The sequence below is a fragment of the Phoenix dactylifera genome, chromosome 1 (assembly GCF_051530095.1).
Source record: "Phoenix dactylifera cultivar Ajwa chromosome 1, Ajwa_hap1_PhDact_Kaust_v1.1, whole genome shotgun sequence".
In the NCBI taxonomy this organism is placed as follows: domain Eukaryota; kingdom Viridiplantae; phylum Streptophyta; class Magnoliopsida; order Arecales; family Arecaceae; genus Phoenix; species Phoenix dactylifera.
The window spans coordinates 49,986,363-50,005,223 of NC_143190.1; the positions used below are offsets into that span (position 1 = coordinate 49,986,363).

The 18,861-nt window shown below is 38.6% G+C and overlaps 1 protein-coding gene across 4 annotated transcripts; it reads right to left on the minus strand.

Annotated features, from left to right (window-relative positions):
- Window positions 1-6,040: 6,040 nt before the first annotated feature.
- On the minus strand, window positions 6,041-16,491 carry LOC103699572 (putative disease resistance protein RGA4). 4 transcript variants are annotated; one of them, XM_088705256.2, is made up of 7 exons: window positions 15,979-16,485; window positions 13,166-15,913; window positions 12,479-13,019; window positions 12,297-12,394; window positions 8,685-8,813; window positions 8,537-8,591; window positions 6,041-6,161 (listed from the first exon to the last, which is right to left on the minus strand). In XM_088705256.2, the coding sequence occupies exons 1-6, from the start codon at window positions 16,324-16,326 to the stop codon at window positions 8,586-8,588; spliced, it is 3,870 nt and encodes a 1,289-aa protein (XP_088561382.2). In that variant the 5' UTR covers window positions 16,327-16,485; the 3' UTR covers window positions 6,041-6,161; window positions 8,537-8,585. The 4 variants fall into 4 exon arrangements, with proteins under 4 accessions (XP_088561382.2, XP_088561376.2, XP_088561383.2 ...); XM_088705250.2 differs by having other exon boundaries at window positions 6,041-6,479; XM_088705253.2 differs by lacking the exon at window positions 6,041-6,161 and adding an exon at window positions 6,387-6,522.
- Between the last annotated feature and the right edge of the window lie 2,370 nt (window positions 16,492-18,861).

The window sequence follows — 18,861 nt, forward strand, 5'->3', positions numbered from 1 at the left end:
CAATCAAATAGGTCATCAATTCTTGGTAGAGGATACTTATTCTTTACTGTCACTTTATTTATCTCTCGATAATCAATACATAACCTCATACTGCCATCTTTCTTCTTTACAAACAATATTGGAGCTCCCCAAGGTGAAACACTAGGTCGAATGAAGCCTTTATCAAGCAGATCTTGCAACTGCTCCTTTAATTCGTTCATTTCAGCTGGAGCCATTCTATAGGGAGTTTTGGAGATTGGTGTGGTATTGAGAATCAAATCAATTGCAAATTTAATTTCTCTATATGGTGGCAAACCAAGGAGTTCTTCTGAAAAAATATTAGGGTATTTCTTCACTACTAGGATATCCTCTAATCTTTGATTTGATTGCCTGGTATCCACTGCTGTGGCAATATATGTCATACTCCCCTTCTTGAGTAGCCACTTTATTTGCATAACAGACACAACTAGAGGGGAAGCATAAACACTACTATCCATAAAGCTAAATTCAGTATCCCCAGAAATTTGGAAGTTTACCAATTTTTCATAGCAGTTATGGTAGCAAAATGTGCCGCTAACCAGTCGATACCCAAAATTATGTCAAAATCATGCATGTCAATGACTATCAAATCAGCAGTCAAGTCTCTACTTACTATCTGAATTGAACAAGTCTTGTAGACCTGATTAGCGATCACCCCACCCCCGACAGGGGTGCTAACATGCAAATCATAATCTAATGGCACACAAAGCAGGTCATATTTTTGCACAAATACAGATGACACAAAAGAATGTGTAGCACTAAAATTAAACAATACAAGGGCATAAATAGATGCAACTGGTAATGTACTTGACACCATAGTGTTGGATGTTTGAGTATCTTGCTGAGTTAGTGCATAAACACGGCCTTGTGCGGTCTCCCCCTTATGCTACTTGGGAGAAGAAGGCTGAGCTGGTTGAACCGGAGCAAAAAAAGCTTGCACTTGCTAGGTCCTTGTAGCCTGAGGCCTCTGTACTGATTGAGATACTTGCTGATTGCATGGGCACTTCTTTATCTTATGACCCTGCTGGCCGCATCTGAAACAGGCGTTGGATAACCGTCTATAGAGTTCTATCTTATGGGCACCTCCACATGCTTCACATTTAGACCGGTCTTGCTGATGCTGAGTAGTTCTCCCATAAGATTCATGCTTCTCTGATTGCCAAGATCTATTATGAGATTTCGCAGTTTTGCTAGAATTTTGTCCACTGCGGGTATTAAAATCTCTGCTCCTCTTCTTTTGTTTCCCATTTTTAACATCCTGTGTTTCCTTCCACACAATTTCCATATTCTTGGCCATATCTACCAGAACATCATAGCTTGCTGAGTGCATTGCGGCCAAACCCCGATGTAAGTGAGACTTCAACCCTTCTTCGAATCTCCTTATCTTGGACTCTGCATCCATAATGAGGGTGGGAGCAAACCGAAACAGCTTATCAAACTTTGCCTCATACTCATCCACGGTTATAGTTCCTTGAGATATATTGAGAAATTCTCTCTCTAACTCCCTCAGGCGACTAAAAGGAAAATATTTGGAGTAAAAGGTTGTGCGAAACCCCTGCCAGGTAACTGGCTCATGCCTATGAGCCAATGTGTGCTCCACAGACTTCCACCAATGATGAGCTCTATCCTGAAGCATATAAATAGCGAATCTGACTTTTTCTTCATCAGTGATGCGCTCCACAAAATTCCACCAATGTGCGCTCCACAGACTTCCACCAATAATGAGCCATTTTCTTGAATTTTGCTGCACTCCTTCTTTGCTCAAAAGGACCAACATCTTACTAGATTGATTGTTGACATTATTGCCTCTGTTGGCGTACTAATCCGACAACCTCCTCAATCAGTTCGAGCACTCGGATTTGATTCCCTGCAACATTTTTTGGAGTCATCATTGATTGACTGAGGATTGGCTGATTCACCATTAATTGACCAGCCCCTCCTTCTTGGTGAATTCCAGACACCACATTCTAGGGCCTTGGGCTTTGCGATGCCTCGGTTGCTTGGTTAGTAGGGACTCTACCCCGAAAGCCCCAACTATCTGATTTAGACTATGGGCACGACGATGCGGCATTTTGATTCAGTAAAATAGGCAAATGTCACAAGATCATTCAAATAGAATAACAAAAGGTTATTAGCAAAAAGTAATTAATATTATTCCCTTGTCTAATTTCTACCTATCTCTCAGTCTTTCCGACGAATCCTAGGGATCCTAAAACCTACCACCAAATTTGTCACACCCCAACCCGGAGCACGGCAGACGCCGCATGCTCGCACGGTGGACCATACAGGCATGCAAGGCAGCTGATCATATCAAAGCAATTACAAATCCTTAAAATTTATTTAAATATTAATTTAATCAAATAGTTCTTACAATAATTTGAAAATAATATGTGCTGATATAAATCAAATAATCTAGCTAAACTAACATAAATGCCAATAATAGAATAAAATCTTTAGAATTTAACATACTTCCCAATCCTGTGCGATCATGCCTCTAGATCTGAAAAACAGAAAAGAAAATGATAATGAGATACACTAGCCCAGTAAGCAACATAATATCCTAGAGCAGGATCAAGGCATATTAGATAATTAATCAAAACACAAAACAACGACTGGAAAATAAATCACAAATAAACTATTTTTTTTCTTTTGAAATTTGCTAAGCATTTTTATAAAAAACTTTGATACCAGATTCCAACATAAATTGGCTAGGGCCACGTAACCTAGTGGCATAGGTTGCACAAAGTGCCAAATCTACTATTATTAACCACCGGTGGCAACGGTGTCCAAATCTATTATTATTAACTATCGGTGGCAACGGTGTCCAAATCCACTATTCTAATCACTGGTGGCGCGGTGTCTAAACCGGTTTCTCAGAGATACAAGTCGATAGGATCAACGAATAATCCCCATTGGCGGGGCTAGAACAGATCATAGCCACGCTGAGAATACATACATATAAAAACAGATTTCATAAGTTGCCCAGTCATATTTTATAGATTTTATAGTATATAACATAATTTTTAAATAATATTTAATATGCGTGACCCATTTTACTAAGTACAAAACATATCTCAAATTTAATCCACTAATAATTTATTAAATAATTCAGAAAACACACTTTGAAGTATTAAGTTACTTCTTTTTGCTTTAATCCTATTTCTAGTAGGCAGATCAGGTTCACCTGTTTAAATATTATTAAATATAATTAACTTATTTGTTAATTTTAAAGCTAAGCAAAACTAAAAATACTATTGGTCACGGTCCAATAGAACCCGAACTTGGCCCACAATGAGTACAACCTAATAAGGACCGAACTTGACTCACATTGGATACGGCCTTACAGGACCCAAAGTTGGCCCATAATGAGCACGGCCAAATAGCGCCCAAGATCGGCCCATAATAGGCACGACCCAACAGGCCCGCATTAGACATGGCCCAATAGGGCTCGAACTCAGTCCGCAATGAACTCGGCCCAATAGGGCCTCAAACTTGGCCCACATTGAACACGGCCCAACAGGCCCGCATTGGCTGATATTGGATACGACCCAATAAGGACCCATTCTCGGCCCATAATTGGTACGGTCCAATAGGGCCCAAATTTGGCCCACAAAGGGAAGGGCCCAATAGAGCCCAAAGTGGCTGAACATGGCCCAAGTTTGGCCCACAATGGCCATGGCCCATTAGGGTGCAAAGCGGCTGAACTGGGCTCACATTGAACAGGCCCAAGCGTGGCCCAGTTCGGCCCACGATGGGCCTCTTCAACCCGTTGAACTCAGAAACAGGGGAAGAAATACCGTTTTGACCAAAAAAAAAGAAAAAAAAAGAAAACAGGGGAAGAAGAAAAAATGGAAAAAGAGGAAAGGAAGAGGGAAGCCGGCGGGGTGGATGGCCTGAGCGGCCGCCGGCCGGTGCGGAGGAAAAACCGAGATCGTTCTCGGTTTGGCCCGAAACAGGAGAAAAGGAAAAAACTTCCTATAAGCTTCGACCGGAGGAACAAGGAAAGGGCTACCGGTGCGTCGGCGGAGGCGGCGGGTCTCAGCCGAGGAGCGGCTAGGTCCGGTGGCTAGTGGCGGCGAAGGCGGCAGAGCTCCGAACAGGAAGTAGATCTCGGAACAGGGCTCGGAAGCGGAGTTTTGGTGTCGCTCGGCGGGGGTGGCACACCAGTCACCGGAGAAGGAGGAGGAGAGGAAGGAGAGGGAGGAGGGAGGAGAGAGCTCGGCGCTCTCCGGAGGGTGAAGAGGAGGGCTTTTATATTGCCTCTCCGCAGCGGATAAGCTCGCGGGCAGTTGCGTCGCCCACGAGGTTCTAGGCAACGACGCCACGAAACGGCCGGTGGCCGTTCTAACTCCCCGGCATGGTCGGGGAGTTCAACTGCTGCGGAGTGGCCGCAGCTCCGCGGCAGTTTGGCTCCGAGGAAGACGAAGCAGGAACTCCCTTCCCCGTTTCTTTGGGCTGGGTTGAAGTCGGCTGCCCTGCCGCCGGCTTCAGCCCATTTACTCTTCTCACATCATCCAGGCCAAGATGATTCGAACATGATTTCTTTAATATAATTGGAGCTTGATACTTGTAAACAAGCAATAAGCGGCATTAACAACAAATGGTAACAGCAGAATACAGACCACTAAGCAGCAGTATGTGCCTGCACTGGGATGCCATTATTGCAGAACGTCCCTCACTTGATGATAGAAATTTTCTGAACTGCATCACATGTAGCTTTTGGATGCTTAACATTATCCATAATGTTGGCACATTTCCAAAGCCTATCAGGCTCCACTCGGTGTTTTTTGTGAGATGTTGTGTCAGGGAAGGAGGATCAGGCTCCTGTATGATTCAACTGGGTATTTCTCTGTGCTTCACAACTTGAAATACTTGGCAGAGACATCTGATTCGGGTGTTGCACACTGTTTGGGTTCTGCATCAAGATTTTCAGAATTTCCATTGGCATATCCTGCCTTTATTCCGGATAAAGGCTGCCTCAGATTCATTTGAATTGAGTTTCTCCATGTTTGCTGCATTTTATATTCGGTCTTTCTATTGTCGTACATATTTCATTTTGCCAAATAGAAGCTATGGATATCTGCATATAATACATATAACAGAAGTAGCAGCACTATGCCATCTGTTGATAAGGAACTCTCGTCCGTTTGGATTTCACAGACAAGAAGGTCGCTGCATATAGTGTATGACGAAAAGGTCTAACTAGTAAATCTGTGGGCTAAAAACAATCATCTATTACACAATATGCACAAAGACAGGGACGGCTTCAGCTGCAGTTTTTTAGCAGAGATCTAGAATAAATGGGCTGCTTCTTTTTTTTTCTCTTTCTTTTTTTTTTCATAACAAGGAATGAGGGGCTAAGGGAGGCCCCTCCCACCATTCAATATAGAGAGAAAGAAGAGAGTATAAAGCAGAAGGAATACACAAGAAAGACGTGGAGGAAAAGGAACTTAAACAGGGTACTGAAGCAGAGGACTTTCCATGAATCATGGGATGGCTTCTCTTCTGGAAAATTCTTGCATTTTGTTCATTCCATTAATCCCAATAAATGGACAAGACTGACTGATCTGAACCTCTCCGAAGCATCTTTTTTGATTCTCATCGATCTACATGACATCCACAAGAAAAGTAGGGATGGAGGATGATCTTTAATTTTCAGACAAATCTTGACCACGAACCAGATACACTCGCTATAAGAGCAATGCAGAAACAAATGGCTCCCTTGCCATCCCTTTCTTCTCAGAATGTCTACTGTTCGTAATCAATTTTCAAGCGCCAACCAAGAGAAGATTTTGATTTTCAGGTGCATTTACTTTCCACATGGCACTATAATATGGGCAGAGAGCACCACCACTGTTAATGAAATGATAAAAAGATCTCATTGAGTATGTTTGGTCTGCTGTGAGTCTCCACAATGATTTATCCTCACACCTACAGGGTGCACCGAGTGCGGCAGATCATATAAGCTTTCAAGCTCCTTTGTTTTACTCAGAGGCAGTTGCAACACGATAGATAATTCCCATATCAGAAACCTCCACTTCATTAGCAAAGCCACAGATACATTAGGTTTTACAGCAACTAAATACAGAAGGTCAGAGTTCTGCAAGCTCCATAGTTGGGTGCGATTACGAAGCTCCATGTCTCTGCATATGCGAGACCACATGCATCATAGATGCCATACTCTAGTATTCCAAGATCATAAAGTGCAACAGTTACATTTGGAAGATCATAGAGTATATAGACCCCTAGGGATTTAGATTTACTTAATAAAAACTCCAGAGTTCATGCAAATTTCCAACACAACATAACAATAACACAATTGTGAGGAATTTGCCAACCATTCCTTGCACAACTCACAGCATTGCACTAAGAAAGTCTTCACTTCAAATCCATTCTTGAGGACGTAATTGTAGATTGACAGCAACAACATCTCACATTGCCTAAAGCTCCTTTTCTGCCCACTGGAAATGGAAGACTGGAGAATTAGAACCATTCGTATGAGCCCTGCATTGGTTTCTCCTTCTAGTTATGTGTGCTTATCTTTCTATCTCGCTAATTACGTGCTTTTACTCAAAATATGCAGCTAGCGAAATTTTCTCTCTTTGTTTATAAGAAAACAACAAGAAAACTTGACGAGAAGAAAATAAAAAAGAAAAAACAGCTAGAGAAACAATGAAGGGCTTTCCAGGAAGTCAGAAAAAGGGTATGGAGACTAGAATTTCATCTTCAAGTAGCAATATGCCGGACGCATACTTTAGACGGTATCTTATACATTCATTTGTATCTTTTTTTTGTTTTTTTTGAGAGAAGACATTCATTTTTATCATTAACATCACAGGAGCCTTCCATTTATTTTTGCTCAGATGGCATGACTATTTAGTTTTTTTCCCCTCAAGACTAGTAGAGGCTAGTCTAACTCCCCACCTTTCCCACCCTATACAACCTTGGGGGCTGATTCCAACCAGAATCGAACTCCTGACTTCTTGCCCAAATGGTAAGAGATGATGCTAGCCGAGCAAGTGCACGGCAGTACGATTGTTTAGTAATTGATCCTTCAAACTTGTCTTAGCTACTCTTCTTACCATGCTATCCTCGAATTTTTCTTCTATGCCTTTGCATTGTTTATTTAGATACTCTTAACAATGTTTCTCAATAGACATATCTACATACCCAACACCGCACACAATTCATGTTATTCTACAATTTAACATCCATCCATTTCAACATTCTTTTCCCCAAGAGATGTTCATCTTATTTGCTTTGGCTCTTTTTCCTGTGGTATGGGACATGAAGCATCAAGTCATATTTTGGTTATGACCCTCCTGATCAAATATGATCTATTTTGTAGTGACTGTATCTAATATTTGGGTAACCAAAAATTGAGACCATGCTATATCAAACAGCCAGTTAGCTAAATCAGTTGGCTATATATACATCCTTTCATTTGACCACATGTTTATATCCTCTTATCTTTATTTGTGGAGATTACTTGTACATTGTTCTGGTTAAAAATCATAGAATATATGAAAAACTGGATCCTTATATTATCAAAATTAGTTTTTTTGATCACATCTTGTGTCTCGGCTACAGCTACTAGAAAAGATTCGGGTTGATTTCTAAATCTGAAAATATAATAGTTTCAGCAAATGCATAAGAGAATTCAGTAGTAGTCTATTGTTTAGTAAAAAAAATTAGTAGTATTCTTGATGTGTTAGGTCCTATTACACAACTTATTGAAAGGTCAAGCTGAAGATAAAATTATGAAATGGCTAAAAGGGCAATAAGTTGTTTCTCTTATCTCTTGTCTGTCTACGTTGGACAGGTCTTGCTAAATCTACCTGTCTTCAAAAAATGGATCTTGTTTCTGAAAATTGTTCCAAAAGTAAAAGGATTTATTCTTACAAAAAGAATGCCTTGTCCAATCAACTTGGGATCTGATATGCAACTGAGCCACTAGCTTCATGGCATCTATGTAACCATGTTAGGATGAATGGTGCATCTCATTACGTTCTAAGAAGAATATAAATTTTGCTATAGAATGGGACCCAGTAAGTATACGTCTTGGATGTTTACAAGAGAAGCAGAATAATCACATTATGTCCTCCCTAGAACAGAATGATCTACAGGAATCACTAGATGGGGTTAAGAATGGAAAATATTCATCTGTGACATTCTGCCTTGAATATAATTGGCATTGCATCTTTTTTCAATTCAATGAGGGCATCATATATCTGTCTTTCTATCTTGTTTTTCAAGGATTGTGGAGAGGGTAATGGTTCTTGGTATCAGTCTTATTTTCTTTTTTTAATCTAAGTTCTTTCTGTGCTTAAGGAATCTTTAAGAGGGGCCAAGATCATTTTCCCAAAAAATTAAAAAAGAATTAATGCCAAGATAATTTCAATAAATAAACAATCAAGTTGGAGAAGAAACTAATTTTGTATTTAACACATTATAGATTTTAGGAAGATGACAACAATTTGGTTAATGTTGAGAGCGATTTCGATATTAGTGCTCATACCTTTGCTAGACACCTACTGGCATAGTGTGTGCGCCATGCCAGCACATGTTCAATTCTGTATCAAAACAAAAGAAAATAAAAAACTTAAAATTCTTTATTAGTTAAAAAAAGTTCAAAATAGATTTAATAGGGTTGTTCCAATCCATACCGATGGTTCTGCATTGTTATGTACCGCGGACTGCGAGTTGCAACCAGAAGGGAACCCAACCTGTAGGAATTGACCCATGTTGCAATCAGTTGTGTCATCAGATATTGGAGATACAACACTGCTGTCTGCCTGTAGAATAGTAAGAATGCAGAATTAGAACCATGCCCTTCATTGGTTTCTCTTTCTAGTCATGTGCTTATCTCTATATCTCACTAATTTTATGCTCTTACTCAAAATAAGAAGCTAGAGAAAATTTCTAATAACTAGAAAAATAAACTTCACACAAGAAAAAAGATTAAAAAAAAGTTAGAGAAACATTGTAGGGTTGCCCAAAAAGTGAAAAAAAGAATATTGAGACTGGACTTCCAACTTCAAGAAGCAGTATCCTAGATACATAAGCTTTAGGGCTCGTTTGGTTCGCGGGAAGCATTTTTCCGCCTAGGAATATGATTCCTAGGAAGAATATTCCTAGGAAGAGAATGCCAGGAAATATACTTTTGGCATGTTTGGTTAAACATGGAAAAGTGACAGATTTCTAGAGTGCTTATGTTTGGTTGGCCATCCACTTTCTTGAAAAAGTTATGTGTAATTTCTATTATACCCTTAATAAAAATTAGGTCTTTAATGCCTTTTTAATGCTGAAGGGCGGGCCTTTTTGGAAAAAAATAAAGATGGAGTGATTCCCGCCTCATGAAAAAGTAACTTTCCCATATTTCTCATGGGAAAGACTTTTCCATGAAATGTGGGAATCATATTCCCATGGGAATATAACTTTCCCATCTCTCTCCTTTGAAAACTCCAACCAAACAAGAGGCATCTCATTACTTTCTCGTTGACCACACTTTCCCCCTTTCTTTTTCCGCGAACCAAACGAGCCCTTAGAGTAGGGCTAAAAATAGGTCCGATATAATCTAACAGCACCATTTCCGTATCCAAATCGGATCTGATTCAGATTAGAAATTTTGATATCTAATCAGATCTAGATCCAAATTTGGATATCTATTTATAGATTTTGATTTTAAATATTTTTCCAATCTAGATCCAAGTATTTGGTAAAAAAATATAATAAAATAAATTGTATAACTTGGATTCGAGCCAACATTCCCTAGAATGAATGGCAAGCCCTCACACACGAGTCTATGACATGATTATTGCTTTATAAAAGTAGTTTGTTTTATCTATCCTTAAGTATTGTTTGATGTATATTCTCTATTTTTTATAAAAACCCTTTTCTCTTTGATAAAAAAATGAAAATGGAAATATTTTATTTTATTCTTTATGATATTTTCAAAGCCTTATTGTTTAAAATGTCAATATTAATAACTTCTATATATTTTCTATATCTATATATAACTTTTCTTACAAGCTCTTTAACAATAGATAATTCATGATCTCGACCCTTAACAAGGTACGTCTCTATGCAGGTTTATAAATAATCATGCATTAAATCCTTAGTTATCTATGTATCGTATAAATTCTATTCCTATCCTTTATGATTATATAAATGAATATCAATTTTCATCACTAAATTCTGCTAAAAATTTGATTTATAGCCAAATAGTATTTGACTTATATTTATATTAAGATATCAACATATGGATACAAATAATATCCGGCATATATCCATATCCGTTCAAAATGGCTATAGATGCCCTTAACTCTAAACTGTATCCGTCTCTGTTTAGAACAAATATAGATATTTTAATTTTGGAATCCATTTAATATGTTTATCAGTATACATATTCATTAAAAAATAAGTTTTTTTGACCACATCTTGTGTCTCATCTATAACAACTAGAAAAGATTTGGGTTAATTTCTAAAGCTGAAAATATGATAGTTTGGGCAAATGCAGGAAAAAATTTAGCAGTACTCTTTTGCTTAGGAAAAAAAATTAGTAGTACTTTTCATGCATTAGGTCCAATTACATCGATCACTTATTGGGAGGCCAAGCTGAAGCTAAAATTATGAAATGGCTAAAACGGCTATAAGTTGCTTCTCTTTTAATTCTCTTGTCCATGTGAGTTGGACAAGTCTTGCTAAACCTAACCTACCTGTACTTTAAAAATGGATTCCTGTTTTTGAAAATTGTTCCAAAAGAAAAGAGACTTCTTCTTGCAAATAGAGTACCTTGCCCAATCAACTTGAGATTTGCTAATGCAACTGGGGCGGTAGCTCTATGGCATGTAGGTAACTAAATTAGGATGAGTGGTGGATCTTATTATATCACAGGAAAAATATACATATTGTTACAGAATGGGACCCAGTAAGTGTACCTCTTCCATGTTCAGAAGAGAAGCAACGTAACGTTGCTGTTCGCCCTTATGCTTGAGGAGTCTATCATCTTCCCTAGAACAAAATGATTTGCAGGAAACCATGGATGGGTTCAAGATTGGAAAACATTATCTAAGACATTCCGCCCAGAATGTAATTGGCAGTGCATCTTTTTCCAATTCAAAGTTGGCATATATGCCTGCCTTTCTATCTTGTTTTTCATGGATTTCTGAGAAGGTAGCAGTCCTTGGTATCAATGCTGATTTCTTCTTTTAATCTAAGTTCTTTCCGTGTTTAAGGAATATTGAAGAGTGGTTTGGTACTTACATAAGTTTGGTTAATATGAGACAAGTCTCACCTCTGCTGACTATTGTTCTGGTTTGCAAAATGCTGGGAAATAAAAAAAAAGAAAAAGTTCAATGCACACACGACATGTTGACACCTAGAATATCAGTTGTTCTAAGACCAATCCTAAGATCCACCCTTGTGAAATGTATGCTTGTGGATGTCTGCTAACAAATTTTGATAGGTTCGAAATTCTTGGAGCATTGATTAATGCAGACATCCAGATGTCTTAATCATTATAATCATCAAGCTTTTTCCCAACTATTTAGAGTTGGCTTTATGGATCCTCATTCATTAAGTATTCTAATCTAGAACTATCTCTAAAGTTATTCCAAGTTTCTCCATATCCTGCCAAATCAAGGTACTCATGAATGGGTTCAAACGAATGCTTCAAATTTCTAACCTTTATATAGGCATGTAAAAATCAAGGTGCTCTCGTGCCTTGTTATATGTGTCATGACCCCAAAAAACAGCTTGCTTGTGTTATCATCAATTTGCAAGCTACAAGACACAGCAGGTAGCAATGAAAGCTATCAGCACACAACCACAACAGTGGAAAAGGCGCACCTAAAGATGCTTCTAGCCTGAACCAATTGTATTACTGTTGACTATTTGTGAAACCACTCCTTTTGCATGGTGCGGCCAGTTAGGATCATTCGGGAATTGATTGCAAGATCATTTCCCAAAAAATAAGAAAGAATTGATGCCAGGATAATGCCAACAAATAAACTATCAAGTTGGACAAGAAACTGACTTTTCTATTTAACAGATTATATATTCAAGGAAGATGACATCAATCAAACTTGGTTAATGTTGACCAAGGATTTAAATATCGGTGCCCATACTCATGCCAAACACCTGCCGGCACAGTATGTCTGTGTGCCATGCCGGCACATGTTTAATTTTGTATCGAGCAAAAAAAAAATAAAGAAACTTAAAATTTTCTTTAGATAAAAAATTAAGAATGGATGTAATAGGGTTGTGTTGATCCATACCAATGGTTCTGCACTGTTAGCATGCTCAATCTTCACACAATCCAACACTTGTTTCTCTTGGGTTCCATCATCAATTGTTTCTTTGTTCTCTGTTTCCTCTGCAAAGACAGATAAAGAAACAGAGCAGTTGGTGCTAGTACAATTATTAATTTGGTAATTAGCCAAAATGCAAGTATAGCTACCTTCAATTTCGACACATGGAGGAATAGATGGCTGCCGATCAACTTGTGCAAGCCGGAGTTGAGGACATCGCTCTATTCTTAAGATTAACAAGTTGCAGCTCCTCAAATGCACCCGTTGGAGCTTAGGGCAATTAACAAGCTGCAGCTCCTCAAATGCATCTCGGTTCTGTTGTGCCAATGGCAAATCCCTTAGCTCCTCACAACTATCAACCACCAAGCACTTGAGCGTGGATGGGAGCAGATAAGATGGCAGGCAATGGATTCTAGGACAGTCTTTTACTACCAAGCTTCGAAGAGATGTGAGCTTGGGTAGGCACCGTAGTGGTGGGATTTTCGTGCAACCCCATATGGTTAGCTGTTCAAGTTGGGGTAGCTGTTCAAGTTTGGGTATGGGGTCTCTTTGCATTATATTCTTCCATGTTGGCCTACGTTTTTTCCAAGTATTACGGAAACAAAGATACTCAACAGATGTCAAATCATGAAACCCACTCATTATGTTCTCCCATGTGTTGGATATAGTCAGCTTGTTGCCTGAAGAGACCTAGTATATTAGCAAAAGAGAATAAGAGAACTCTGTTGGTGCATGAGTTTCATACAGAAGCTTTAAAACAAACAATCTGAGAATGTACAATTGTGTAATTCTTTAAGTGATCAATTAGAGCACTTCAAATCTAGGATGGAGGGTACCTGAATGCAGTTGATTCTTTGTATTTGGCACCAGTTGACCAATCCAGGGCAATCTACAATTTTCACTTTGTCAGGCATAGATGAGAGCTGATCTTCTGCCATGATCTGAAGTTTAGGACAATTTTTTATAATTAATCTTCCGAGAGAAGTAAGGTTTTGCATCCTCGGCAATGATGTCAACTGCTGGCACTCCTTAATATGCAGATATTTGAGCTTGGATGATAGTCTTTCATCTAATAAGTGTCGGAGTTGAGGACAATCTTTTATAATTAATTTTTTGAGAGAAGTAAGGTTTTGCAATGACGTCAACTGCTGGCACTCCTCGATACGCAAAACTTGAAGCTTGGATGGCAGTCCTTCCTCTGATGAGAGCAGAAGTTGAGGACAATTTTTTATCTTCAGATCTTTAAGCAAGTGGAGATGATGCAGCCCTACTATGGATGTGAGTTGCCGGCAACCAGAAATGGACACCCTCTCAAGCATGGATTTTGATATGGGTGCATCCAATTTTCCAAAAGAGTCATGAATGTATAGAGGAAGAGACCGTATTTTGTTACAATTAATTATACGGATTTCTTGAAGTGATGCAAAGGAGAAAGAATTTCCCACCCATTCTGGAAACTTGGAACCACCATACCTTTTTATAGACAAAACTTTGAGGTTGGCATGAGGTTGGAGATACTCGAGCATGGCTTCCTCCCTTTTTTTATCGGCTGGGACATCCTTATTTTCCTCTGGAAAAGCTTCTAGATGTAGTAATCCATCATCTTGCTTGTCACACGGATCATTATTGCAGTCGACCGCATTCCAAGCTAGCATCAACCCCTCGAGTTTATGCTTATGTTTAAGACCAGCATCCCTGGCATTCTCTATGTTGACCAAGTTTCTGAGCCTTGAGATGATTAGAAATCCTTGGAGATTCACCAAGTCCTTCAACACTCCTATCCCACCCTGCACTTTATAGCATCCAAGAAATCTTTGAAGCTTTGTTAGTTTTCCGATCCCAGCTGGCAGGCAGAGAATTTGCCCTTTCGCAATTTGTAGGTGGCGGAGCCTAGTAAGGCTTTCTATGCCACTGGGTAACTCTTGAAGATACGTGTACCCATCAGGAACCAACATCTGCGAGTTGCGGAGCTGACAAACTGTTCCAGGCAGTCTTTTAAAGGATCGTAGGTTGGTAAGGTTACCTAGGCCATCTGGTAACTCTGCAAGATTCTGGCAATCAAGTTCCAATATTTGTAGGTGATAAAGGAGGCATACTAATTCAGGGACCTTCTCAATATTATGGGATTTGATACGTAAGTAGCGCAGGTGCTTCAGGTTACTGAGTAAATCTGGGATCTCATCTTCCCTTTCCCAACAAAATTCTAGAGTCCGTAAACATCTTAGTAGCGGCAGATTCTTGATTATTTCTAGGATTACTGTTTGATCTCTATACCCATCCCATAATAACAAGGTCCGTAAGGCGCTAAAATTATGCGAGCGCAGTGATTTCACAAATTCCTCTTCATCTCCGACTCCCACATATAAATGGCGAACTTCATCAGGGAGACTGGGTAGCTTTTTATTCACAATTGCCCCGCACTCATCTCTTGCAATGGATTTCGCTAGATCATGTATCATATCATGCATCTTAAACTTAGACCGATAGGAATCAAAGAACGATCTTCTTTGCAAGTCATTGAAGTATTCATTGCCAATGTCTGCCATTCTTCTTCTACCTCCAGATGTCTGGATGTAACCTTGCACCATCCATAATCGGACTAATTCATCTTTGTCAAACTCATAATCCTTGGGAAACATGGAACAATAAACAAAACAAGGTTTTAGATGTGCTGGCATGCGGCTATAGCTTAATCTAAGAACTGGCAAAATCTCATTCATATCCTCGTCGACTTCCCATAGATAACTCTGTATGACATCCATCCAGCTATCTTCATCTGCCGTGGATCTCAGGAGGCTTTCTATTGACTTCACAGCCAATGGTAAACCGGAACACCTCTTGACAATCTGCTCACCGAGATCAGCCAAACGTGGCTGTTCTTCAGGGTCTCGACCATCGAATGCATAATGTCTGAACAATGACCAAGACTGCTCTGGAGACAAGCAGTTAGGATGATAAGGATGCACTGTCTGCATGATCTCGGCGACCGAATCATTCCTACAGGTCATGATAATTCTCACCGATTTTGCACCAACGAAGGGGCTTCTTAAGGACTCCCAACGGCTTTGTTGCTCATTCCAGACGTCATCGAGCACGAGCAACACACTCTTCCCCTTCACCTCTTCCTTGAGAGTATCTTGAAGTGTGCTTAGTTGTGTAAGATCACACGAACGTCGAGTAAGAGACTCAAGGATGGCCTTTGTTAGCCTTGGAACATCGAAATCGTCAGATACACAAACCCATCCGGTTAGATTGAAATATTGTTTTACCTTGCGGTCACTGTAGACCAACTGGGCGATCGTGGTTTTTCCCAGTCCTCCCTTGCCGACAATCGGAACGACAGAGATACCATTTTCCACACCCTTAGAAAATAGCAAATTAATTACCTCCTGCATGTCGTGTTCCCTTCCATAAATACTTGACTCATCCACTATGTGGCTGGTTGGTGCTCGGTACGGAGCTCCGAGGTCTCGTCGCTTTCCATCTTCCTCTCTTAAACGGAGGCGTTCCCGATCCTCCGAGATCTCATCGAACCTCTTCCCGATCTCCCTGATTTTATCCCCCATGCCGTCCAGAATTGAAACCTGTTGGAGTTTTAAATTTATCAATAGATTGTTTTTTAAAAAAATAAACCAGCCTTACCACGTACCTCTTCCTGATCGCCCCCTACCCCTCCCTTCTCATTGCGGGAAGCTCGGCCTGTCGCTTGGCCTCGCAGTTCCTCGTAATGGTATTCGTCCAGCACGTCGTCTGCTTGATAAGCCACTTCTTTAAGCTCCTTCAGCCAGAGCTTGACGGATTCTTCTCGTATCTCTCTCTCCTCCGCGTCATGAAGCACTGCCTGGATCCTCTTCAATGTTCTCCCTAGCTTCTCCAGATCTTTCAAGACACTGTTGCGTGGATCCGATGATGAAGACGGAGAGACTGCCGATCTCTGAGCAAAGCCCAGTACTTGGCTGGTTTTTGATAGGATGGAAGATAGGAAAACGCTCGCCATTGCACAGCCTCGGTTTCCTCTTTGCTCTGCTCGGAGCAGACACGGCAAACAAGGAAGAGGGCTTTGGCTTTCCTTCTCGCCTCCTTATCTCGTTCGCGGAAAGAGTGAGCCGGGGTCAAGTCAATGCCGAGCAAAGCAGAGACCTCGTTCACTGGGTATGCTTCCGTCCACTCATTTCAGCTTCTTGCTAAAGCCAAGTGAAAAAAAAAAAAAAAATCTCACCAAAAAAACACGCACACACAATAAAAATAAAAAACGTGGATTCCCAGCCACTAATTAAAAAAAAATCAAAAGAAACAGAACAAACGAAAAATCAAAAGAAATAAGAAAAGGTGGGAATGTTGACGTTTGTAAAAAAAGTCGATGGGCGCGCATCAATCTTTGATGTGACGGATACAATCATGGTCCTTCGTGAAATGAGAAGAATGAAAATTTCAAATATAGCAATAATTTTTTTCAATAAATCTAGGTTAGGCTTTGTACAATTTATATTCCTATTTTCTATATCAAAAAGAGAGAAAATTTGGCTCATCTTCAAAATTCAGAATAATCATAAAAAAACTACTATTCTCAATAAATTTATTTCTTTACACACGAAAGGAAAAAAAAGATTAAATTAGCATGCAAAAAAAAACCATGAGTTAAATTTAGTTTCTCAATGCACAAAAAAGGGAAAAAGTAAGAGTAAATAAGTGCAAAAAAAAAAAACCACGATTTCGTTTCTTCATGCACAAAAAAGAAAAAATATCAAAAACCCATGAGTTGGATTTTGTTCCTCAACGCACGTAAAAAAAACAAACGGGAGGAGTACTCTTCAAAACAGTCACTTCAAAAATAAAAAAAAAAATCATTCAAAGTGGGACTCTTCAAAAAAAAATCAGTTCACAATATTTTTCATCAAAAAGCAAATCTATTTATAATATTTTCTATACGCACAACAAAGAAGTCCATTCAAAATGGACTTTTCAAAGAAATTTTTTTCACAAAGTAAATTAGTGTACAAAAAAAATCATGCACAAACTAAGCCGAAAAAAGTTTCATTGCTTATTTCTTTTGGGAACTCAAAGAAAAAAAGAGAAAAATTCTGCAACTTAATTAAAAACAATCCGAGTTAGATTTTTCATTGGAGTCTTTAAAAAGAAAAAATAACAAATTTCATTCGAAAGCGCACAAAAAAATAATTCATAATGCATAAAAAAAACCCCCAAATAAGAGCTTTCTTGGGCTGAAAATACAATTAAGGAAAATCCACTAGCATCATTAAGGTAAGAAATTTACAATGTGCTAAATCTTAAAATATGTACCGATAATTTAATTCTTCAATTCTAGGTATCTTATATATATTTAAATACTGATCATATGAGATAAATTGCATCAATTGTTTTTAATAGAAATACTGAAAGCCTCATGAGAGAACTTTATTTTTCAATTCTAAGTATCTCATACGTAGTAAAATACGTGATCATATAGGAGAAGTTGCTTCAATTATTTTTGATAGAAATACTAAAATCCTCCTGGGAAAATCTCTTACCGAACTGTATGATCTATATTTGGAGATAGTATAACCATGATATATTTTAATCGAGCAGAGTTTTCTGATAATAAATATATTAATATTGTATCTATATTATAGGAGGGGGACCAATAGAGCTGAAAGAATTTATTAAAAAAAATATTATAGGAATGCTATATCTTTGTTTTAACATTCATAATAAACAAAGCCTTCTTATCTGCAAGTTCTAACTGGTTTGTATGTGGCATATTTCAAATAGATCCGATTGAAGAAATTAGTCATTTCCTTTTACAACTTATTGCTCAATATGATCAACCTAATGAAAAAGTTATAACTATGCCATTCTCTACTTATTCATTTGAAGCATATAAATGTTGCTAATTTTTATTCTCTATTTTTTCATACGTTGAAACAATCAAAACATAAACATTCCAACAAGAATGAAAATAGCTACTCAAATGCAAAAGAAAAGTAATTGAAATCTTCTGCATCAAATCAAAAGAATCGGATGTCTTCACATAAGCAAACATTTATTTATCATACTACAAACATTCAACTATTATCTTAAACAATTTATCTTTTCTATTAGCTGATCTTTTTATTAGTGAGATGTTGAAAGTAAAATGATTAATAATTATAAAACATATGTTACTTATAATATAATTTTTTATTCTATTTTTAAGTTCTTATTATTCTTCTGTTATATTTCAGTTTCCAGTATCTCCTCGCACATTGCGCATGTATCATTTTTATTCTTTTCCTAAACAAAAAAATAAACAAAGGAGGAAGGAGAAATTATAGGAGATAACTTGGATGGTGATTGGATCTTCCTTAGGTTGAAATCGACAGGAATGAGTCTATCCTTAAGGAAGATCTTAGCTTTGTTGGATGTTATTGGCTTTCCAAAGAGAAACAAGAAGAGGTGATCTAACTCTGCCGTCATTAAGGAATGTACATATCAATGGTGGGAAGCTTTAGAATGGAGTTGGATCCCTCCGAGACTGCATCTATGGTGGTCTACG